A 23,383-nucleotide genomic window follows, 5' to 3' on the forward strand; every position below is an offset into this window, starting at 1 on the left:
CCCTCACTTTGTAAAAGTACATGTAATTAATTTAGCTGGGGAGGGAGCCACGTGGCACCTGCCAGCCCGAGTTGGTTCTGTCTGGAGAAGTGCTGTGTGCGGGGCATGGTGGACAGATGTCCTTCCCATGGGTCCAGGCTGTCCAGTTAATGTTTGACTGCCAACCCTCCCATCATAAAAGGCCCCATCTGCGCCCTGGCCATTCCCCTGGGCAGCTGGTGTCAGCAGCGGCATGAGGCAGAGCCACCCTAAGAGCCGTCACGCCAGGCGTGTTTCCACGGGGGACACGGTGGAGGAGGAAGGCATGGGTGTTGGGGGCTGGTTTGTTCCTTTGTTTTCATCTCATCCACAAGGGACGCGGTGAAGGAGGGCATGGGTTGGGGCTGATTCCTTCCTTCCTTTTCATCTCATTCTGTTTGGTTGTGAGTTTACAGATTTGACTGCCTTCCCCCCAGCTCGCCAGGCCCCTGAGCACTCAGCCCCTGCCCCCGCTCAGGTCTGGGGGTCTCCCCGGGTTCCAGGTGGGGCCTGCCTGTGTTGTTGAGTTTGTGGAGCCCGGCTTGCCTGCCCTGTGCCCCCGCCCCGCTGTGGGGACTGCCTTGGGGTGGGGTCTTCAGTACCTGCTGCGACACGAGCAGCAGAGTTGGCACTGGTTCTCTGGTCTAACCACTGGGACCCCCGGCTGTGCATCTCCTTCAGCGCTCCCTGCACCCAACACCCCACCCCACTCCACCCCCGGCTTGTCAGGCTTAGGCTTCATCCGCTGTGTCCCTGGGGGAAATCCTACGAGGACCCTCTGAAGAGAGGGTTCCCCCCTTAAGAGGTTAGGGTGTCGGGTAAATTGTGCCGAAGCGTCAGGTGGGAGCAGAAAGGTGACTGCGTGCACACACACCCCCACGGTAGCAGCTTGTGCTCCTCAAGGGCGCCCCCTGGAGGGACTCAGGTGCAGGTGGAGGTGTTTTGATTCCCTGTGGAAGGTTGAAATCTGTCCATCAGGAAACATCCCCTTATGGCAGCCTGGGGGCACCTGGGCTCGCAGCCTGTGTCCTCGGGTCCCCTCCCTTCCCAGAGTCCAGATGGTCAGACCCAGGGAAGGGGCTGGGGAGCGCCTGCCCCTCTGCCCGCGTTTCCACAGCACTCACTTGCTGCCCTGTCTCCACAGTGCTACTCACGGCCGTGAACTGTTACAGTGTGAAGGGCGCCACCCGCGTCCAGGACGCCTTTGCTGCTGCCAAGCTGCTAGCGCTGGCCTTGATCATCCTGCTCGGCTTCATCCAGATCGGGAAGGGTGAGTGTGCCTGGGGTGGGGGTGCTGTCTCTGGACACCAGGCCCCAGATCCACCACCTTGGCTAAGGGGATTCACTGGAGTCAGTGGGTCGGGTGGTCCCAGGGGATCACTGATGCTGAGGTAGGCCGAGTGAACGTGGTCACCGGCAAGTTGTCAGTCCCGAAGCATTGGGAGAAATGGGTCTACCACGCAGACCATAGTCCCCTGTCCACACAGGGCGGGCGTGGTGGTGACGGGGGATCGAGGGGCGAGCTTGGCAATGCACCTGCCGTGTCAGGAGTGTGGCCAAGTGGTGTTGTTGCCAGAACTGGTGGATCCTCCACTTGGGAACGTGCCCCCAGCCCTCTGCAGGGCCCAGGTGCCGTGTGGATGCCTGCCCGCCATCCCCACCCCTCCCACGATGGCCACCCACGTGGCGTGATGGGTGACCCGCAGAGTTTATCCGGGGGGGCACGGGCAGGTGGAGTCGACCCCGTTTCTGAAGGGGGGTGTCTCGGTGAACAGAGGCACGGCTGGACGGCAGGCCAGGGTGGCCATCTGCTCAGCTGCCTCAGTTCAGTGGTCCTGCAGGGCTGAGATCCCCATCCCAGCCCTGTGTGTAAGGAGGGACCCCGGAGCCTCACTCTGCATCTGGGTGCTGATAGAATCGGGGCCAGGAGGTGGGAGACCAGCCTGTGTCCCCTGGCTTCCTGGGATCTCACGCCCCAGCATTTTCCTGAAGACAGGACTGTGTCTAGAGCACGCTGTTCAGGCCAGGCTCCAGGTGTCAGGGGGGTGACAGCTCTGAGGGAGGTGGTCAGGGCGGAGGGGGACTCCCTGCCGTCTGGAGCTTACGGTGGGAACCAACGGGTGGGAGAAGAAACCCCTCCTGTGCCACCAGCCTGTTGTGCTGGGAACTGTGTCGAGTCTCCTGAGGAGGAGGACTTGCTGAGGGAGGTTCGCTTGGCTGGTGTGATAAGATGCAGGGGGACTAGACTTCTGTGAAAACAGATTTCAGCAGGGATAGCAAAGAGCTTTTGTTCAGCTTGAATACATAATGTGTTTATAATTTTGTTGCCGTCGAAAACATCCTCCCCCGAAGCCATTCCTTTCTGAACCTGGGAGGCAGTGCAGCGTCTGCAGAATTCCTGTCTACGGGGTTTTCCTCCAGATGGTCCCCTCCCTTCTAGAGGACTTTGTGGAAACCACCCTTTCCCCATGACTGCCGCCTGATCTCCACTCCAGTGGCTGCCCCAGGGTCCCATGCTGAACCTCGGCAGGAGGGTCAAGACCCTTCAGGCAGGGCTTAGCACCACGGTGCCTGAATGGCTGCGGGCCACATTGCATCTGGAGGGCATGACCTGTGTCTCACAGACTGGCCCACTCGTTGTCTCTGCTGTCCTTCACCCAGTGCCCGGCCCCACCGGCCTGCCTGGAGCCCAGGGGCCCTGGGGCTGCAGAAGGGCCTGGGCTGTGGGATCAGCAGGTCCAGTTCCAGGCCTCTGTGGCCTCGTCCTCGATGCCGTGAGACTCACAGGCAGTGCTGCCCTCCTTCCCGTCCTTCCCCAGGACCAGACCCATGAATAGGAAACTCGGATTGGGAAGGGTCAGCCCCGACCCGGATGGCTTTTCTGAGGGCCGGAGGCGGGGTTGGTGTGACCAGGGACCACTCTGCAGTCCTGGACTGAGATCGCAGGTGTGGGAGGGGCTCACTGGGACTGGGAGTGGGGGAGTTGGGCCTGTGGGCCCTCGAGACCACTGCCAGCCTTTTCAGGAAGGGGGAGACTGAGATTATCTCAGATCCCAGTGGGCACAGCTCAGCCAGGGGAGGCCACAGAGAGCAGCAGGCCCAGCGGCAGGGTCAGGAGGTGGAGCCCTGAGGACCAGGGCTGAGCGAGAAGCCTGGGCAGCTTTTTGTGTTTTTTGCTTTTGTCTGTTGGCCGTTTACCTATAGCACCTGCAAGGCCCTCGGCCCAAGGTCAGGCTGTTCCTGGATTGGAGGGTGGGAGAGGTATAGAGAAGGCAGGTCCCTGGAGCCCAGGCCCTGCCCAGAGGACACATGGTGGGACCTTGTGGGTGCGTGGATGCAGTGGCTGGGGTCACCCAGCTGCAGATAAAGGGTGCTCCCTGCTGGAGGTCATGGGAGGGGACCAGGCAGCCCAACCCTCCCCCCCCCCCCCCGCCCCAGCAGCTCCCGCGAGCTCACCTGGCCCTGGGCCCAGCAGGAGTCCTGGGTGTGGAGGCCACTGTGAATGGTCACCGTGTGCGGGGACATGAGCTCCCTCAGGGGTTGGCCCACCCTGCATCCTGCCCCAGGGCTGTGTCGGCCTGTGGTGGGGAAGGCCCTGAGCAGCTCTAGCTCTGCTGGTGGTCAGGGCAGGGGGAGCTGTGGGGCTGGGAGGAGACCCTCATCCCGGGAGCATCTGGGGCTCGGACCGGTCTCTCCAGGCAGAGCCCTGCGCCTCCTGGAGCCTCGCGTCCTCATCTGATAAGTGCCCGCAGCAGCCCCAGGCCTGTCTTTGGGTCATGGGCAGGTGCCTTGGGCAGCCTCTGAGCAGAGCTGCTCTCTTCAAAGTCGGGGGAAGACGTTTCGGGTGCTCCTCCCGGACCCGGCCACCCCAGTGCAGGACTCAGGGTGCCTGTGATGGAGGCCGTCTCAGAGGGGTCAGGATCACACCAGGACTGCAGAACACTGACTGGGGCCACAAGGCTGGGTTTCCGTCCTCCCCCAGTCACCTGTGCCCCAGGAGACAGGGCTGGTGCTTGGTGGGCCGTCTACTCCTGGCCAGATGCCTGGAGCACTGGGTCACGCGCAGATGGGGCGCCTCAGCCGCGGTGGGAGGACTGATGCAGGCGGCTCACCCCCTCCGGTGCTCTTTGATGGTTTTTAATTGAGACCTTTCTGTCGGCCTGCGCAGCTCACATGCTTTGCTTGTGCGGCCCGCCTAGAAAAAATCAAAGGCCTGGCAGCTGGCTCTGTCTCCCTGCCGCCTCCACTCAGCCCCGCCCTGGGTGGGCAGCACGCAGATAGGGCGGCAGCAGGGCAAAGCCCTGTGCTGGGCGCCATCGGTGCTCGGGAGTCTCCCAGCCTGTGCAGTGGGCACAGTTCGTGCTCACAGGTCTGCCTGCCTGTGCAGTGGGGAGAGGGTTCTTTGAATCTTCACGCTGATCTTGACGTCCAGCGACAGCTCCTCCAGGAGTTTAAAAGACAAGACAATACAGTAGACAGGCTGTGGGGAACCAGCATGTCCTCCACATAGGGAACCATCCTGTCCTTGCCCCGCACCCCCTTAGGCAGAGCCAAAGAACAGGCACCGGACCCCAGGTGCCCAGCCCAGGGTGGGGAAACAGAAGAGAGGACCCTCAACAAGCCCATTGTAGATGTAACCCCCGCCGGGGTGCCTGGTCTGTGGATGGAGCAGAGGGCAGAGCTGATTCTCAGCAGAGCTCAGCCCTGTGGCCAAGCTCCTGCTTACTCAGCCAGTGGTGGAGAGGTGGGGTCCGCGGCCAGGCTCAGGCTCTTTCACGTCCCAGCCGTGCCCGTGCGTTGCAGAGTGGAGACTGGGGCATCTGAGCCCTCAGTCTGCAGAGTGTCCTGGGGCGGCCGCAGCACAGGACACGGATGGGGCTTCAGACACTGCAGTTTTGGTCTCAGAGTCTGAGGCCGCCGGTCCACAGTCCAGGTTGAGCTCCCTCCGAAGCCCGCAGGAGGAGCCTTCCTGCCTAGTGGTCCCCAGGCCCGTGGCCACATCACACGGCCTTATCCTCACGTGGCCCCCACGTCTCTGTCCTACAAGGATGCTCGAGGAATGGGGCCCACCCTAGTCCACGGTGTCTCACCTTGCGCTCCTTGCCTTGATTACATCTGCAGAGACCTTTATCAGAGCATGTCACATTCTGAGGTTCCGGGGGGATACGAACTGTCAGGGGTACTCGGTTCAGTACCTGGCACCACATACACGACGACTGTGTGGAACCCCAGGAGTTACGGAGGGACCAAGCGAAAGATTCCAGCGCAGTGGACACCCCCCCACCCTGGTTGAGGGGGTGACTTTCTCACAGTCGGCCTCCCATCCGGGGAGGGGTTCTGGGGGCTGTGGCAGGAGGGGCGGGTCCTGGTCACCCTGAGGCTCTGGGATTTTTCTGGCTTTCCACCAGCCGCCATCTCCAGACTGGCTGCGGGTTCCCATGCCTGGGCCCAGGCCCAGCCGTGGTGAGGGTGACAGGCCAGGCCAGCCCCAGGGGGACCCAGAGACCTCGGTGAGCCTTTGTCCTCTGATTCAGAGGGGCTGGCGTGTCGCAGTGTGCACACGGCCCCTCTGAGGGTGGGGTGCCTGCACCCCCGGGTTTTCTTGGCTGGTTCCCACGGCCCTGTCTGCATGACGCAGGGATTTGGGCTGCTTTCCCTGAAATGGGCTCTCTGGGGCCTTGTGAACACTCCCCTCCCAATCCCCCTTGTTCTCAGAGGGATCCTGGCGGGCAGGCGGGCCTGCCTGGCTCCCAGAGCTGCCCGAGGGCTGGTGTGTGGCTGTCCACTAGCTTTCACCTTCCTGCGGCCCTGGGGGCCTGCAGAGAAGCCCCAGAGAAGGGGGGCCCAGGGGACCCCACTGAACTGCTGGAGTTCGCACACCCCAGGCCCCACAGGAGGGCCTGCATGCTCCCCGTCTGTCCGCCCCCGTCTCCCCATCTCCCCATCTTTCCTGTCTGCCTCCTGTGAGCCCGGGGGCCCTGTAAGAACGGCTGGCATGGAGAGCTCCGTGGTCATGGGGGCGGTGGGGGGTCGGCACAGTCATCTCTCTAGTGTCTGTCTGGTGTCTGGAGCTCTGTTTAAACAAGGCTCGCATTCCAACTTGGGGTCCGTGGGAGCCCTTGCACATGGCTCGGACACCTGTCATTGCTCGAGGGCAGAATTCCACTCAGCAGCATCTGCTGGGGGAGCCTCCTCGTGCAGTGTCCAGCAGCACCCGTCTCCACCAACCAGATGAACCCCCTACCAACCCACCCCACGTGACAATCCCAGGTGTGTCCCTGGTCAGCACCATGTCCCCTGCTTGCTGGGGCTGGTGGGTGGCTGAAATCAGTGTGTAGTCTGGGGTCTGCCCTCCCAGAAGGCCTCCCCCGTGTGTCCCCTGTGCTGGCCGCTGGCACTGGGCAGCTGCCCACACGCATCACCCCGTGGGGCTCTGGCGGCCTCGTTCGGCTTTTTGCTGCTCTGGAGACAGGCAGGCAGCCCCCCTCAGCTCTCCAGACCTGCATCGAGGGCTCCATTCCCAACAGGATGCATGGACGGCATGGGTGGAGCCACTGTCCCTTCGCAGTCACTCCTGAGCTGTGCCCGTCTTGGGGGGCCCGGCCAAGTGCTGTGTGGAGCCAGCAGAGCCGGCGCCTGCTCCGAGGCGCCCGTGGAGAGGAGGGCAGCACTTGGACAGCATTTGGTTGGGTGCCCAGTGCAGCTGCGGCCCTGATCTGGGAGGCCCTCCAGCAGTCAGAGGCTGGACAGACCCAGAAGCTCCGCTGGGGGGGCCTGTGTGCGTTCACTTGGGACAGTTCGGCGGGAGGGAGATGACAGGGTAGGGGCAGTCCAAAGGGGCTTACAGTAGTGGGTCGGAGCCCAAAGCTGCCAGATTCCTGGCGGAGCTCCCCCCAACCCCCACGCTGTGCCAGGAGTGACGTGCGGGAATGTGGGGTCTGGGATGCAGGGATGTCCACTTGCCTCCGGGGGAGTCGGACACTTTGTAGACAGGGAATGAGGCCCCAGACAACTCGGGAGCTCCCGGCAGGACGGCCCAGCCACTCCTGTCCGTCAGAGGCCCCTGGGCAGCCCAGTGAGATTGTTCAGTCTGAGTTCGGGCAGAGCCACTGTGTTTTCTTGGGGTTTCAAGGCTACAAGTCACCCGGTACATCTAGTAAATTCTGGGGACGGGAATTCCATTCACTGTCTCGGGGTGATGATGCTTTCATGTCAGGACACTAGGCTGGTTGGTGTCCACAGAGCTGAGTAAAAACCATGGTTCTTACTTGAAAACCCAGCTTGTATTTCAAGCCTCGAGTTTCATACTCAGCAAAAACAGCAGCTGTTCTGTGTAGCGGTGTCTCCAGCCCACAAGTGCATGTGTGTGTATACATGGGTGCGCACCCACGTGCACACACATGCAGGCAGTGTCACTACTTCAGGGTTGTGCTTGAGGTGGGAGCCAGTTCTAGCCGATGCACCGAGGTCGATCTCGCAGCCTGTGTGCAAAGAAGCTGCCCGTGAATCTGCAGGAAACAAGGAGGCGTGTCCTGGTAGGGAAGTGGGGCAGGTTGAGGAGAAAAGAAAGGCAGGTTCGCTGCTTGGAAGGAGCCCTTGTTGGCAGAGACCTTTGATGCCCTAGAAGCAGTGACGAGAGTGTAAGCAGTGGCAGCAGCAGCAAAGCACGTGGGGGTGCGGGGTCTGTGCAGACCTGGGGCGGTGGAGCCGCGAGGGGCTCCCCTGGGCTCAGGAGCAGCTGCAGAATTCTGGGAGTGGTGGGCGTGTCATGGTCCCAGAACCAGGCCACTGGCAGGTGGCCTGAGCCTCCGTGTCCCTGACGGTGGGACAGCTGTAAAGGAATGGAAGTTCCAGAACGTCGTGTGGGGACTGGCCGAGCTCTGGATGCTGTGCTGATGCGCACTGTCCAGCTCTCTGTGCTCCCCCCCAGCCCTGCTGACCACCCTGTGACCGGGCAGTCTCAGGACCCGGGCGTCCTCCTCAGATCACGTGCGGGCGGCGGGCTGGGTGAGGTGCCAGCCGCCTCGGAACCCGTGCTCATCATGAGACCATGGCCTCATCTGGTGGGCAGAAGCGGCCTCATGCGTCCCCCGTCCGTCTCATAGCTTCGGCTGGAGGTGAAGGGCAGACAGCGCAGGCATGCCGACCCAGAAACAGGCACTCAGGGTCCGTCTCTCCCCCAAGGAGCTTACCAGAGGACATGGGTACTGCCTGGAAGGAAGTGCAGGCTTCAGTTGGGTGGAAGGAGGGGTTCACAGGAGCCGCTTGTCATGCCCCAGGGGTGGCGTGGCAGCCCTGGGGTCCCGTCTCAGCCTGGCCCCTGGGGACCTGGGCCAGCTGTTCTCAGACCCTCACCTGCGGGTGAGAGACTGTCCCTGTCCCGACTGGACGCTCAGCTCCTCCAGCCCCGTGTGCCCGACATACTGGCTCTGCTTCTGTTGCAAGCCCCTCCCACGAAGGTGATGGTTGCTGAGGTGTGTATCAGTGCCGCCGCCACCCCCAGAGCTGGGGAGCCAGGAACTGACCCCCACTGTGTCAGTTCCCACTGTCAGGCCCCTCATTATGGAAAGTCTTTCCGGCCCTGGGTGTTAAGGGGCCATTTCACCGATGGTGTAACAGCCCAGAACAGGCAGGCCAGACACCGTGCTGGTAGCCAAGGACCCTTCTGAGGCCCCCATGTTTCATGTTTGTTGTACCAGGTTGAGGGGGGCCCCCGTGACACGTCTAATGGAATCTGGATTTGGCCTTATTTAGAAAAAGAGAGGATTGGAGCTGAGGCCACCCTGGTTTGCTGGGGCCCTGAATCCAGTGACACGTGTCCTTTCGGGACATAGGAGTCACAGCCAGAGGTGGCATGTGATGGTGGGGCAAAGGTCGAGCCACGCAGCCACAAGCCCTGGACACCTGGGGCCTTTTGGGGTAGAAATGGTCAGCTGAGAAGCCAGCCCCGTTGCGTCCAAGAGCCAGTATGTCCATCTGGGTTAAAGAGCAGCCCACCATCCTTCCCCAGCTCCAGCCCCTCAGGTCTCCCATGTCCAGGGGCAGGGGTGAGAAGCCTGGGTTTACTGGGCTCCTGGCACTGAGAGGGAGAGAAGGTCTCTGGCCTAGAGCCATGTCACGGGGTGTCCTATCCCCCAGACACAGACAGACAGGGGTGCTCAGCATGGCTGGGGGTCTACAGAGCCACCAGTCCTGTCTGGGGGGCCAGAGGAGGGCCCTGGGGGCTGCGTTCCTCGAGCTCAGGGCAGAGCCGCGCTCCCTTGGCCCCCGCACCCTCAGCCCCGGGTGGCCCACAGGTGCATTTAATCTGTTGCATTTTTGTCTGTTACCATGTTTTGCTCCAGGAACATTCCGGAACTTGTGGCTTGACCTCGATTCCGCACTGTCTAACCCAGAATTCCTTTCTGTCTGTTTGGCCTCTGCCAGGTGATGTAGCGAATCTGGATCCCAAGTCCTCCTTTGAAGGCACCAAGCTGGATGTGGGGAACATCGTGCTGGCGCTATACAGCGGCCTCTTTGCCTATGGGGGATGGTAGGTTCTAGAATGCCTGGGCTCCAGAGCACCCAGAAAGCCACATGTCTCTGTCATCCATGGTGATTCTGGGGGCAGGAAACCCCTCATGTCCCAAGGAAGCACAGAGGGGCCCCCACAGCAGCCCTGGTGCTCTTCTTGGCCCCCAAGAAGGGTGCCCCCAGATAAACCTCTGCGGACACTGCTGACCCTTTGGAGACTGTGCTGCTGCCTGGGGGTGTGGGGAGGGGCAGGACCATTGCCATCTCAGTAGGGGCCTGGGGGTTGTGGGGGTCTCCTCTCCCTGCCCAGGGCAGCCAGGAAGGGTCCCATGGAATCTACATTCTTTTGTTCCAATGACAAAAGGAATGTTTAGTAAAAGTTTGCTCTCTGAATTCTAGGAATTACTTGAATTTTGTCACAGAGGAGATGATTAATCCCTACAGGTACGTGTGTGAACAGAGGTGTGTGTTTTCATCATTTTCACCTGAGAGGATGAAGAAGCCTGGCTGTATCCAAGAGCCCATCCTTGGGCCCAGCCCAGTGCAGTGCAGAGAGGGTCCCTGGGGTTGGGCTCATGGAGGCTGTGTGACCTTGAATAGCATACTCCCACAGAAAGGGTAGGAAGTCCACAGATACGGGCCGGGAGGCCGGAGGGTTGGGTCGCTGGCCCACGTTTGCACGGCTGCCCCGCCCCATGCACCGCCTCCCAGCCACGTGCCGCTCCCCTTGCAGTGAGGTGTGGGCTCAGCCGTTGAGGGGTCCGCTGGCCCCATGCTGGGCCTTGTTTTGTTGACATGCCCGCCCGGTTCTCTCAGAAACCTGCCCCTGGCCATCATCATCTCGCTCCCGATCGTCACCCTGGTGTACGTGCTGACGAACCTGGCCTACTTCACCACACTGACCCCCGAGCAGATGCTTACCTCGGAGGCCGTGGCCGTGGTAAGTTGCCAGCCCTGCCCTCTGAGCTCAGACAGGAGCAGAGCGGGCCCCTCCTTTGCAAACCACCCTCCTCCTAGGAGGGGTTGAGCCAGTGCTTGGCCAGGCCCGCCAGGCGTGCAGGGTACTGGCTGCACGTGGGGACCACAGGAGGCTTTAACGGCGCTGGTGCTCAGGCCACCCGATGGTTTTAGATTGGCTCAGCGGCTGTGGTCCCGGCACCAGTTGATTTTAGAGCCGAGGGGCTGAGTCCATTACAGACCTCCAGCCCCACCTCAGAGGCTGGCCCACCATCTGAATAAATACTGAACTCCTCAGGGAGGGTCGTGTGGATGAGGAAGGGCACTCCGGGGCCGGAGGTGTCTTGGGAAGGGACTGCAGGGCGGGGGGCGTCTCAGGGGCAGGGCTCACAGTCCGTGTCCATCCAGGACTTCGGGAACTACCACTTGGGCGTCATGTCCTGGATCATCCCCGTCTTCGTAGGCCTGTCCTGCTTCGGCTCCGTCAACGGCTCCCTCTTCACGTCCTCCAGGTGAGCCCGCCTGGGGCGGCTCTGTCCCATAGGCCCCGTGGGGCCAGAGCAGGACGGGGTGTGGGTGGGGCCGCCCCGCGGGTCGCTACTGCACACAGCTTCCTCACATGAGCTCTGAGGGTTCTCTTTCTTGTTACTTTGAGTAATAACATAGCCGTCAGGCCATCACATGACTTGGAAATAACCCACATCCCTGCCTAGAGGTGACACAGCTACCCTGTCCATCCAGACCCTCGTGGGTTCATCTGGACCTTGTGGGGCCGGGGCTGACAGGACCCTCCAGCAGCTGTCCACGAGGGACACCAAGGCTTACAGCAGGGAGTGCAGCCCTCAGCACAGGCCCCTCCACCCCCACCTGCCTGGGTCCCTCGGCCGAGGCTGACAGCCCGCCGCCCCTCTGTCCGCAGGCTGTTCTTCGTGGGGGCCCGGGAGGGCCACCTGCCCTCCATCCTCTCCATGATCCACCCGCGGCTGCTGACGCCTGTGCCCTCGCTGGTGTTCACGGTGAGTCCCACGGTGAGACCCCCCAGTGGGGGGGTCACTGGCAGGTGGAGGACAGGTGTGTCCCTTAGGGATCACTGGGGGCTTTGAGATGGGGTGGCGGCGGTGGGGGGCACACCCTGTCTGGGAACCCCTGTCCTGGCTCCACCTGGTGCTGGCCAGGCTGGGGATCAGAGGCTGAGATGCGATGTAGACAGGTCAGCACAAGTGTTGTGCCCGTCACCAGGTGCGCCCCTGGATGCCAGGGAGCACGAGGTAGTTTTTTGTTTCTCCAAAATTAATACACGGTAGTTGTTAAAAAAACAAATCTGAAATCAGCGTAGAGGCACTTGAAGCCAAACCTCCCAACCAGCGTAGACGTGGCCTCTGCCACCTCCGTGAAGCCCAGGACCTCAGTCACCCTGCCATCAACACACCCCTTTGCTCTGAGGGCCCCACGTCCCTTTGCTCTGAGGGCCCGCATGTGGTGCTGACCACTTCTTCCGCTAAGACGGGACGGGGCGCGTGCGGTCAGCCCTCCCCCCGGGCACATCCTGAGGCTCATGGCCTGCCCTCTGGTTGCAGTGCGTCATGACCCTGCTCTACGCCTTTTCCAAAGACATCTTCTCCGTCATCAACTTCTTCAGCTTCTTCAACTGGCTCTGCGTGGCCCTGGCCATCGCCGGCATGCTCTGGCTTCGCTACCAGAAGCCGGAGCTGGAGCGGCCCATCAAGGTGAGGGCTGGGCGTCCACGCTGTCCCTTCCACAGATGAGGGCTCAGGGCGCCTTCCCTAAGGGCACCCTGATCAGTGCATGAACACGTTCTGATCTAGACGAGGAGGGACTGAGCTCAGTCGAAGACTGTTGATGGCCAGGCGTATGATTCCAGGTGCTGGGGTTCGTCCAAGGTCACAAATGACCCCCTAAAGCCCTGCTCTTCTAAAGCTTGTCTTCTGGCAGAAGAGAGGCAGAAGAAGGCTGCCACGCCAGGCGGGTGTGCGGGGCAAGGGGACTGAGCAGCCTGGGGCAGCACTGAGCTGCCTGGCCGGGGGTCGGGAGAGTGAGGATTGCCGCGCTGTCTGGGGAGGGGTGGGTGCTGGCGTGACCAGGGATGGGGGTGCTGTGACAGGCTGCAGCGCGGAGCATGTCCCCTGACTTTTCCCCCACTTGGCCCATTCAGATTGTCTGCCCCCTGTCTGCCTGGTCTGAGAGGGCGTTTCCCTTTCCTCCACTTGGTACTGGGGGCCGCTCCCCAAGGGCAGCCATTGTTTTGCACAAAGGGGGCCACACACCTGCCGGGGCCCTGGCGAGCACATTGGCTCTGCCCCCCAACAGTGGTGTCGGGTTGAGGGCAGAGCCCCTCTGCAGCTGACACAGGCCTCTCGCCTGCTTCCCCACCTAGCAGTCCTGCAGAGGCCAGGCCCGGCCTTCCTGCCTTGGACAGGTTCCCCGGGCACCAGGGCGACCTCAGTGGCCTGGTCCACCTGGCTCCCTGCTTGTGGGGGGTGCTGTCCCCATGAGGCCAGGCATGGGGCAGGCAGTCTGGGCTGACCTTAGGGGACCCTCGCTCTCCCCAGGTCTCTTGCCAGTGTGTAGACAGAGGGTGGAGTCCGTGCGTGGACAGGCCGCCTGGCGGGAGGCACAGTGTTTGCAGAGGGGGACTAGTGTCCCTGGGCCCCTGGCTGTGTGTGGGTGGGGCTGTCTGCCCAGCAACTGTGTACCTGTGGTCCAGCCTGTCCACAAGGGCCCTCTGAGAAGGCAGGCACACCTTGCTTGTTAGTGGTGGCCGCGGTCTTCCCAGAGGCGTCACCCCCCATCAGGCTACCGTGGTGGGGGGCAGGGTTCCCTCCCTGTGATGTGGGAACCTGGGAGTCCACCCTCCCCTGACCTTGAGAAGCCTGCTTGTTCCCACTCACCCGCCGGCTCCCGCTGGTCTTTTGGTAATTACTGCCTGCTGCCCTTGCTGAGCTGGGTAAACGGAGAACGCGGCGGGGTCCCGCTTCTCAAGAGGCCGGCGCAGCTGAGGGAGGCCAGCCCGGGGGAACCTCAGGCCCTGGCAGACAGCAGAGACACTGCTCAGGCAGCATGGTGACCCTGATCAGGAAGGCTCAGCCAGGCACAGGGCTGTCTGGGGGTCTGTGGGAGAGGCCAGGTGGGCCCCAGGGAAGGCCAGCTCCAGCAGGGGCGGAGGGAGGGCTCCAGGGGTGGCTGGGTCGTGGCAGGTGTGGGCGGGAAGAGACACACGGAGACTCCAGGCTCCCTGGCATCAGCTGCGGCCCCCCTGGCAGGTTCACCTGGCCCTCCCAGTGTTCTTCATCCTGGCCTGCCTCTTCCTGATCGCCGTCTCCTTCTGGAAGACCCCTGTGGAGTGTGGCATCGGCTTCACCATCATCCTCAGCGGCCTGCCCGTCTACTTCCTTGGGGTCTGGTGGAGAGACAAGCCCAAGTGGCTGCTTCAGAGCATCTGTGAGTCCCTCCCTGCCTGCCAGGCCTCCTCCGTCCCCCAGGGATCTGTCCTGCCCACCTGGCTGTGCTCCCCTGACCTCAGTCCAGTGGCCAGGAGCAGCACAGCAGGCAGGGCCCCCCCCCCCGCCCCGCCCGGGTCACTGGCGGTGGGCAGGGGAGGGGGGTCAGCATCTGGATGTGCGAGGTCCTGGCTGAGGGGCCCGCAGTGGCCAAGCCGGGCCTGTCTGGCGGTGACCTGGCCCACGTATTTCAGGATAAGACGCTGAGCCTGGCACCAGCTAATCTCAAAACAAGGGATTCCAGAAAACCAGGCTGCTCTTGCCAAGTAACAAAATCCCCCCCGTCTGCCGCCAGCTTAAAGCCAGCCGGCTGACCTAGAAAAGCAGGAGAGGAGAAAACGGGATCCCTCACAGCGGTCACGGGGCTTGTTGACAGGCCTGTTCAGGACTGCGCTGAGACCGCCGTTATCGTGACAGGCTCCTGGGTGGGCTTAAACACCCCGCAGGGAGCCGTCCCAGAATTCTGCTGGCCACCTGCCTGGGGCCCAGGGCGCTGTCCATCAGTGAAATGATGTGAGCGGTCACACACACGCAGGGCCCCTCCGTCCTGAAACGCCCCCCCCAGTGATGCTCGTGGAGCGTCCGTGGGTTCACCCAGGCCATAGCACACACACCCGCCTGCTCCAGCCCCTCTGAGGCCCATGGTGGGCGTGTGGGCAGCCGGGCCCATCATCCTGTTATGGGTTCTGGGGTCTGAACTGGGGTGAGGGGTGGAGGCAGCTCACTTGCTGCCTCCATTGCTAGGATCCTCCCTTACTAGGATCCTTGACCATCCCCGCCACCCTCCAGTAATAGTCCCAGCAGATAGCCAGGGGCACAGGCCATGCCCCTCCAGCAGGAGGCCTGGGGCCTGATGCCCACACGTGAATTCCTGACTTCTCTTAAGACCTCGGGACTCAGGACAACTGGGGCTGGGTGAGCCTACGTCCCAGGCACCAGGTCCCTGACCCCCAGGCGCCAGGCCAGGGCACCCAAGTAATGCTGTTTCCTCCTGGCAGTTTCCACGACGGTCCTGTGCCAGAAGCTCATGCACGTGGTTCCCCAGGAGACGTAAGCGACCAGAGCCAGGAGGCCGCCCTGAGAGAGCGACTCGGTCCCACCATCCAGGCAGCTCCTCCGGGGCCTCCGCTGTCCCTGCCCCGGGAGGCGGCCAGGCCACGGTGAACCCTGGTACGAATTTAGTCCCCGAAGGCGGACGTCTGCGGATACCTCTCAAGCGTGGAGGCGGGAACCTCGGACCAAGGAGGCCGCAGGCTTCCTCCCAAACTGGGCCTCCTCCCTTCTCACCTTCGTTTATTTGTATTATTTTTTTTTTAACTTAAGTCTTGGGTCGGGTTGACATTACCAAGACAATTATTTTTTAAAGAAACGGGGTGGAAAAGTTTTCTCCCCGAACGTTGTCTGCAGCACAGTGTTCCTTCGGGGGGCCAGGTCCTGTCACCGGATTCTGGACGGTGGACTGGACACATGTGCTTGGCTTCCCTGTTTCTCTGTTGTAGATGCAGTGACTTCGTAAAACTAACCTCCGGGCTTACGTCTCGTTGCCTTAAAGCCCTGCGCTAACTCCCTCCCCTCCCCCGGAGAAGAGAAAGAATGCCTAGAGGCTTGTAGAAGCAGGGGCTTTGGGCTGGTGGACAGTGGTGCCCTGGCACCTGCTGTGGGCAGGGGGCTCCAAGCAGAGGTCGGGGCAGCTGGGCGACCCCGGACCTCCCATCAGCACATGCAGTTGTGGGGGGGGGTGCGGGGGGCTGCACCCTGTCACACACAACATCTCCAAGGTCCTGTCTGTACACCCCACCCTGGACACCAGCCTGAGCAGCGGCCCGAGGAGTCCGGTGGCTCCTGTGGTGGGTGGTGGGCAGTGCAGCCTGGGGCCTGTTCTGCGTCAGCTTTGGAATCAAGCTCTAGTTCTTTCAAAGCCTCACACTTGAAATCTGTAAGCAGACGCCTCGACCCCTTAGGGGCTTCTCATCTGTGTCCCATGAGGCTGCGGCCCCCCCCCGCCCCAGGCCTCAGGGGCTGGGTTGCAGCCTTGGCAGCTCTCTGGGGTGCTCCCAGCTCCCTGGCTGAGGCCCCGCCGGCCCCGCCCCCATCACCTGTCCCCAGCGCCCGGCCTCAGCTCCACCTGCTCCGAAGGCCGCCTGAGTCCTGCTGGGGCCAGCGCACACACCCGGCCTCCCCCTGCCCCCAACAAGAGGCTGTGCTTTTGTTGTTGTGGTTCCCATAGTGTTCTCCCCGGGAGGCAGCCAAGGGCCAGAAGCTCGCCTGGCGTTTCTGGGCGGGCTCTCTGTCTTCCATGGAGCCCACTTGGGCAGCAGTGTCATCCGCGGTCAGTCTCCCTCTAGGCCCTGCCTTGGCCTGTAACCCCTGACCTTCCCATCAGGGTGGGGTTGAGCCGAGCCTTTGGGCCTCGTTGCTCAGCTGCAGCCGAAGAAGCTGCTGCCGATTCCCAGGGGCCACGTGAGTTCTGCGTGGCCATTCCAGCCGTCACCCGCCTGGACTCCGGGGCCCCACGTGGTCTGATGGGCCCAGAGAGACCCAACAAGCAGCTTGGGGGGCCCGGGATAGACATTGAGGCTGAAGTGGAGGCAGCCAGATGTCCAGCCCTCCCAGCCCATGCTGGTCAGGAGACCCTGCCAGCCTGCGGCTCCCGACACAGCATCCACTGGCGTCTCCTCACCAACCGAATCCTCCCAGGCCACGGTCCACACGTCTGGGGCCCAGCTCAGCATCCGGAGGCAGAATGTCACCGAGGAAGCCAGAGGCCTGACGTGAGACTCTGCTGGGGCCTCAGTTTTCTCGGGCATACACGGGACACTGCCCTCTGCCTCTCCACGGGGCTCCAGCAGCCTCATGGCAGATTTCGGCCTCCTCCCGCGGGGCTCTGGGGGCGGCACTTGGGTTTCCTCATGGTCCACACCACCGGCCCTCGATGTGACCTGGCAGAGCGCAGGGGCCAGGTGACTGTGTCCAGAGCGCGGTGGCCTCCTGGGGGTGGGGTACTGTCACCCCTGCAGGGGAAGGGGGCCCTGAGCTCCGTTTATACTGAAAGACCAGGGGTGTGGCTCCCCAGCATCTGTGAAGGCAGGTTGGGGGCCCAGGCTGCAACCTTGGGGCTCTGGAGCCCGGGCACCCTGGTTATGCCACGTCGGCCTTCTGGGCCAACTCCACTCCTGATCACACTACTGACAGGTGTCCTGAGCGTTCCCGCTTGTGGGTTAATTTTATTTTTAAGCCAGATTTTGGCATAACAGGCGAGTGTGTGTCCAGCCGTTGTGCTTTACTCCACCCTCACGTCTCCCTGATGGGAGGGCACCGTGTTTATTTATTGTGGGGCAATGTGCAGCCGTGCTGCCCCTTGGGTTCCGGCCGCGTCAGCTGCCCGCCACGATGTCGCGTGTGTGTGACTTTGCGCCTTTCTCTTCTGTTAACGCTGTTAATGCTAACGTGTTACGCTTAGCTGGTTTGGGATGGGGAGTTTTGTGTTTTGTTGGGGGAATTTGTTTTTTAAGAATTGGAATTATAAGCACTGCTGATGGTCTTTTTGTTTTTTCTTCCGTGCCAAGTTCTGGGTGAGGGAGGTTCCAGGAGGAGGGTGGTGATCACGCACAGCTCCTTGCCTGGCTCATTTAGTCACTCCACTCACTCATTCACTCATGAACAGATAGGTGAGCAAGGCCAGGGAGGAGCCAGAACTTGGAGCCACTTCTTGGGAGAGACATTGAAGCCAAGAAGAGAGCAGAACGGGCTTGGCCTAGTGGTACCTGGAATAATGCAGGCCTTGCGGTCACCAGGCCGGGGTCGTTGGGTGAGGTGGGGCAGCACATGCCAGCTTGGGCTCAGAGGAAAGGGCAAGTTTCCACAACACAGCCTCAGGATGGAGCAGGGCCGAGAGCCACGCCAGCCCTCACCACTTGTTGATGGCAAACTCCATTCCTCCCAGGGCCTTGCACAGCCAGGCATAGGCGTGCCAGAATGCGCGGCCACAGCCTGTCCACGGCAGCTGCTGAGCCAGCCCCACTGCTGGGACGTGGGGCCTTGGCCTCTGTGGAGGTGTTCACACCAGCCCCTGGGCTTGGGTTCCGGTGCTGCCCTCAGCAGGTCCGCTGCCTAGGCCCTTGTGCATCCTGCAGCCCCTCGATTGCTCCAGGGGCCCAGCTGGACAAAGTCCCAGGTCAGCTCCGTGAGACGTGGACACGCGCGTTAACATCCCTTGTCCGTCCCAACAGCAGCAATGAGAGGAGGGCATGTACCTGCCCAGCCGCTGATGGAAGTGGGTCTGGACACAAAAAGGACGGGTCTCAAACCAGCCCAAGCAAATTGCCCAACACGTGTGGTCCGAGCAGAGCTGGCGGGTCTGGGTCCTCTGTGGGGGGAAAGAGAAATGTCCCTTGGGGGCTGGGAGAAGGACTGGGCATGTTCACCCAACAGCCTGTGTTGCTCAAACCCCAGGCACCCGGGCACGGAGAGAATGTTTGGAGGAGGAGAAGGTGGAAGGGTACTGGCTCCTGCAGGAGGCCTCTCTCTTCGTGGTCCCCAGATTCTTGGGAAGGGGCTGGTAGGGTTGGCGTATGAGCAGTGAGGCAGGGGCCTCTAACATCAGGGGCTAGCCAAAACTACCACGAGGGCGTGGGATCTTGCCTGGCTACGGGGATGGGGGCCAAGCACACAGAACTGGATCCCAAGCAGAGTGGGAGGGACCCAGGGGGAGAGCTGGGAAACAGCCGTCACGAGCTCCCGGGGAGGAAGCAGTGCCCACCTCGTGCTCCTGCTTCGGGACAAGACCGGTTCTGTGCGTCTTAAACACATGACCCTTCCCCGGCCTCCGAGATGGTGAAGGGAGGGCCAAAGACCTGGAGAGAATACCCCCACCCCCAAAGGGGCTCTCTGTACTCAGGAGTCTGCCCCAGGCGAGCAGCTCCTTGTGGCCCCAAGACCTTCGCCCTCCTGCCAGAAACGGCTCCTAAAATTCCTCTTTATGCACGGTCACGTCACACAGGTCCAAGCCGCAGGCCCTACTTCTAGGGGTCCGGCTCTGGCAAAACCCAGATCTTTGTCCTCCAGCCAAAGGGTGACTTAATCCTGCAAGTAGAAACTCAACTGTAATTAACTAAAACACTTAAGTTTAAATCACACCAGCGCCCCAGGTGATCAGATCACAGAACTCGTCTCTACCCGTTTTCCCGGAGAACATATCCTCTCTGGATCTAAGACGGGCATGGAAGGTTCCCTCGTAGCCCTTTGTGCAGGCTGGCTGGAGGATGGCATGTGTCCCCCAGAAGGGCTCTTACCGACCTCCCCCAGAAGGAGGGCTCGGGGCCCAGAGTGCGTGTGCCTGCCCCTGCCCACCTCTGGTCCCAGCCCTTCCAAGCCCGGGCAGGTAGTGGCCACCCAGGCACTCTGGGCCCTAACCAGGCCCCTGAACTTGGGAAAGGGACATGTCCAGGGCAAGGTCCTCAGGGCCAACTGGGCCTCCCAGCTGAGACTGCAGGCTGGGCCGCCCCTCACCTCAGGGAAGGTTCCACCTCATCTGCCTATACAGCCCCCGAGGCTGGTTCCTCCATTTCCAGGGCCACTCTGTCCTGGTAGCTGGGGAGCAGGAGGCTGCCTGGACCTGATTGCTACCCCTGCCCGTTCCTCTAGCTGCCATGATGTGTTCCAGCCTCTGACGGTGGTTCCATGGGACAGACTGCCTGGGTCTCAAGGAGCCCCGGGGGTGGGGGGCTGAGCCCCTACTGTTCCAGAAGAGCTGTTCCTGTTCTATTTCTGAGCTGTGGACCCCACAGGGAGAGAGCTGACGCAGGGGCCAGATTTGGCTTGAGGGAGGAGGGATGTTGGATGGTCACTGCAGAGAGTGCCTGACTGAAGGATGGGCCTGCCTCTGGGGCAGGGTTGGGGACAGAGGGGAGGAGGCCAAGGTTCTCCACAGGGAGGGAAGGGGTCAGAGAGGGCCGGGGTGCGTGTGGGGTGAGGGCAGCCAGGAGGGCCGTGGGAATCTTCCCCCCTCAAGGCGGCCTGTTCCAGGAGTGGCTGTCAGCTCGGGGGTCTGGGCAGGGAGGGGAGTCACCCGAATCTGGTTATGAGCACAGCACTCCATCCCCTGAGTCAGAGGGCGAAGGACAAGTGGGTCTCTCTGGGGGCCACATGTGGCCTCATCACAGGGGAACAGGAAGTGTCCTCTGGCCTTGAGGGGCAGTTCCGGAGCATGGGGAAGGGGCTGTCAGCTGGGGTCCTTCTCCAGGAAGTTCAGCCCCATCTTAATGAAGTCGGGCTGTTTTCTCCTGCGGTACCTGGTACACTGCCCCCCACCCCTGCCGGCCCCCCTGCTTCCTGCTGCCCGACACCCTTCTGAGGGCCATGGACGTGAACCTGGCCTTGCCCACCTCTGTTCACCCACGAGCCCCCAGGTTACCAGGGCCACCTGTGCAGCGGCAGACAGCCCCTCGGCCAGTAACCCGGGTGCTGCATAGATTCCCAGGGTGATGAGTATGCATGCAGAGTTGAAATCTGACTTGAACGCCCACCACAACGAAGCAGGAAACGGGTGCTGAGGCCTCCTGATGTCTTAAAACCACAGGCAGAGCAATAGGAAGCTGGCTAAAGAAACTGGCTCAAGGGAAGGGGGTTCAGGATGGAGGGGACACACGTGTACCCATGGCTGATTCCTATTGATGGGTGGCAAAAAACCATCACAATATCGTAATTATCCTGCAATTAAAATAAATAGATTATAAATAAATAAATTTTTAAAATAAAAAACTTTTTTAAAAAAGAAACTGAGTCAAGCCCACGGTGGATGGAGACCGTGGAGGCCAGTGTGGTGAGGAGACAGCTCTGTGGTGGCAGTTGCACAACCCTGGCATACGCCCTGGAAACTGTCGGGGGACTTGTTCAGTGTGTGAACTATGTCTCAATAAACCCATCACCAAAAAAAAATAGGAAGAAAGAGATGGAAAACTTGCCTGATAAACAGCGTGTACCACTAAGCAGTGTGTGGAATGGTGGATGTGGTTGTTGTTCGGCTGCTCAGTCGTGTCTGACTCTTTTACAACCACATGGACTGCAGCACACCGGGCTTCCCTGTCCTTCACTATCTCCTGGAGTTTGCTCTAATTCATGTCCATTGATTCGATATTGTTATCTAATCATCTCATCCTCTGCCACTCCCTTCTCCTCTTGTCCTCAATCTTTCCCAGCATCAGGGTCTTTTCCAATGAGTCAGCTCTTTGCATCAGGTGGCCAAAATATTGGAGCTTCAGCTTCAGCATCAGTCCTTCCAATGAATATTCAGGGTTGATTTCCTTCAGGGTTGACTGGTTTGATCTCCTTGCTGTCCAAGGGACTCTCAAGAGTCTTCTCTAGCACCTACCATTTTTACAGAAAAAAAAAAAGGAGAAAAGAATATCAAGTGTATTTCCCTGAATGTGGAGGGTCCTTGCAGGTGGGCTGCGGCAGGGGCGGGCAGGGGTTCCGTCCTGCAGAAGTCGTTGCCCCAGTGCCTGCAGGAAGGAACTTGAGTGCCTGGGGAAGGACGCCCATCTTGCACCCTTTGCACCTCTGGAGTTTTCAATCACTTGGGTGATTTACACATTCACAAAAGCAGTACTTTCAAATTAGCTTTTAAAAACTCAGCAGGCTCCCTGGGATGCTGGCACTGTTCTGTGTTTAGATCTAGTCGGGTGGAAATTTATCCTGCTGGGCACGAAATATTCACACGCTTCCCTGTACATGTGTTTAAATATTTTTAAATGTGCAGTGGAGGCTCAGCTGCCTGGCGGTCACCTGGATCTCGTGGCAGGTGTTTGATGCGCCCTGCAGACCCCAGGACCACACCCCTCAGCAGGATGTGACTCAGGGTCTATTGCATTTGAGACAAAGACCCACCTCCATTAACACCCCCAGAGCCTTGCACATCCACCCCTGCACCTGCCCTTCTGACTTTACTGACCCACCGCCCCTCCCTCTGTACCTCACCCAGCATAGTCTCACAGCAGCTGGGAGACCCCCAGGGCTTTGCACCTGTTCCTCCTCCTCACCTGCAAACTCCTCTTGCCCCCCACCCCGGCCCCCCCCCACACAGAGCCCTCCTTCTCTGGGCCCTGGGATCCTGGGGCCTCTCAGCACCTCAAGGTCCACAGAATATCATGAGCTGCCTGTTAGCATTTCTTTCCCTCACTTGTCACTAAGAAAACATGGGCAGCTGGGGGCTCCTGGAGACGCATGGGTGGAAGCCAGAGAAAGGGGATGAGCTACCCTGTGAGCTTCCCCAGGACATGAGCGCTGGCCGTGTCCCTGTGGCGTCATGGCCCTCCACTCTCCAGCTACGACAGCCTGAGCAACGCCACCCCGCTCCACCTGAGCCTCGGTTTTCCCACCTGGGAGGTGGGTGTTGGGGGGGAGGGCTAAGTGAAGAGGCCAGGTCAGCACAGCATCCGCCTTCCCTCCAAGACCCTGATCCCACCGCCCACTCCAGGAACAGACGGGCCGGTCCAGCACCTGCTCCAGGAGCAGCCAGTGGCTGGGGAAGCCCTTGGGAAATGTGTGGGGGGCCTCTGGGCACAGTGCCAGGAAGAGGCCGTTTTCTTCCCTGGGATGCGGTGTGAGTTCTGAAGCTGCTACTGCTCTGGATGCGGCCTGAGAAAGAGGCCCACACGCACAGCGCACAGTGCCGGAGGAGGAGGGGAGAGGCTGCCACGTGCACCCCCGATCGTGCTCCGGTAGCCGGGTGCCCAGGACCGCAGGTGTCCCACCTCACGGGGTAGTTGATGATCACTCTCAGCTGGGCCTCCCCACTCGCCCTTAGCCTAGGGGACCACTCACCCAGAGCTAACCCCGGCATCCCATGACAACTGGACATGTCCCCCGTTGTCCCCAGCTGTTACTGAAATTGCGGCCCCTCTGTACAGCGCCGAATCAAACCTCAGAGACTGAATTTGGGGTGAAGTAGAAAACGATAGCTTTATTGCTTCGTCAGGCAAAGGGGGCCACAGTGGGGTCCTGCCCCAAAAAACTATGTGTGCTGGCCCAAAAGGATTTGATGAGGGTTTTATAACAATGGATCAGAGGTGGGCTCCCTGACAAGCTTAGTGTGTGAGCAGGGCCTGCACGCCCTCGGTCTCATCAAGGTGGTGGTCTCCTCATCTCAACGGTTTCCTGGCTGCTTCTCCCTTGATTAGCCACTGTTGGAACCTGCCCTTTGGAACTCAGGAAAGGTCATGGAGGCTGGAGTCTTGCCTACCAGAAACAGGGAACGAAAGGCCCTCTGTGCCTGGGAGCCCCAGGGGGCCCTGCTCAGCTTCAGGACAAGTCCAGAGCCTCCCTGGCCCTAGAGTTCCTGTGGGGTCAGCTGAAGCCTTGGCTATGACCAAATGCAGCTC

The 23,383-nt window shown here is 61.0% G+C and overlaps 1 protein-coding gene across 1 annotated transcript in view; it reads left to right on the forward strand.

The window, feature by feature from the left end:
• SLC7A5 (solute carrier family 7 member 5) overlaps nucleotides 1-17,535 on the forward strand; it is a 29,010-nt gene extending 11,475 nt beyond the window's left edge. Inside the window, exons 2-10 of the mRNA XM_043435780.1 lie at nucleotides 1,163-1,288; nucleotides 9,445-9,550; nucleotides 9,931-9,975; nucleotides 10,348-10,471; nucleotides 10,897-11,000; nucleotides 11,408-11,504; nucleotides 12,066-12,215; nucleotides 13,770-13,947; nucleotides 15,005-17,535. Of these exons, the coding sequence (XP_043291715.1) occupies nucleotides 1,163-1,288; nucleotides 9,445-9,550; nucleotides 9,931-9,975; nucleotides 10,348-10,471; nucleotides 10,897-11,000; nucleotides 11,408-11,504; nucleotides 12,066-12,215; nucleotides 13,770-13,947; nucleotides 15,005-15,060 (986 nt within the window). The 3' untranslated portion in view covers nucleotides 15,061-17,535. The remainder of the gene's footprint in view (nucleotides 1-1,162; nucleotides 1,289-9,444; nucleotides 9,551-9,930; nucleotides 9,976-10,347; nucleotides 10,472-10,896; nucleotides 11,001-11,407; nucleotides 11,505-12,065; nucleotides 12,216-13,769; nucleotides 13,948-15,004) is intronic.
• The last annotated feature ends 5,848 nt before the right edge of the window (nucleotides 17,536-23,383 follow it).

This window comes from Cervus canadensis, chromosome 18 (assembly GCF_019320065.1).
Source record: "Cervus canadensis isolate Bull #8, Minnesota chromosome 18, ASM1932006v1, whole genome shotgun sequence".
Classification (NCBI taxonomy): Eukaryota; Metazoa; Chordata; class Mammalia; order Artiodactyla; family Cervidae; genus Cervus; species Cervus canadensis.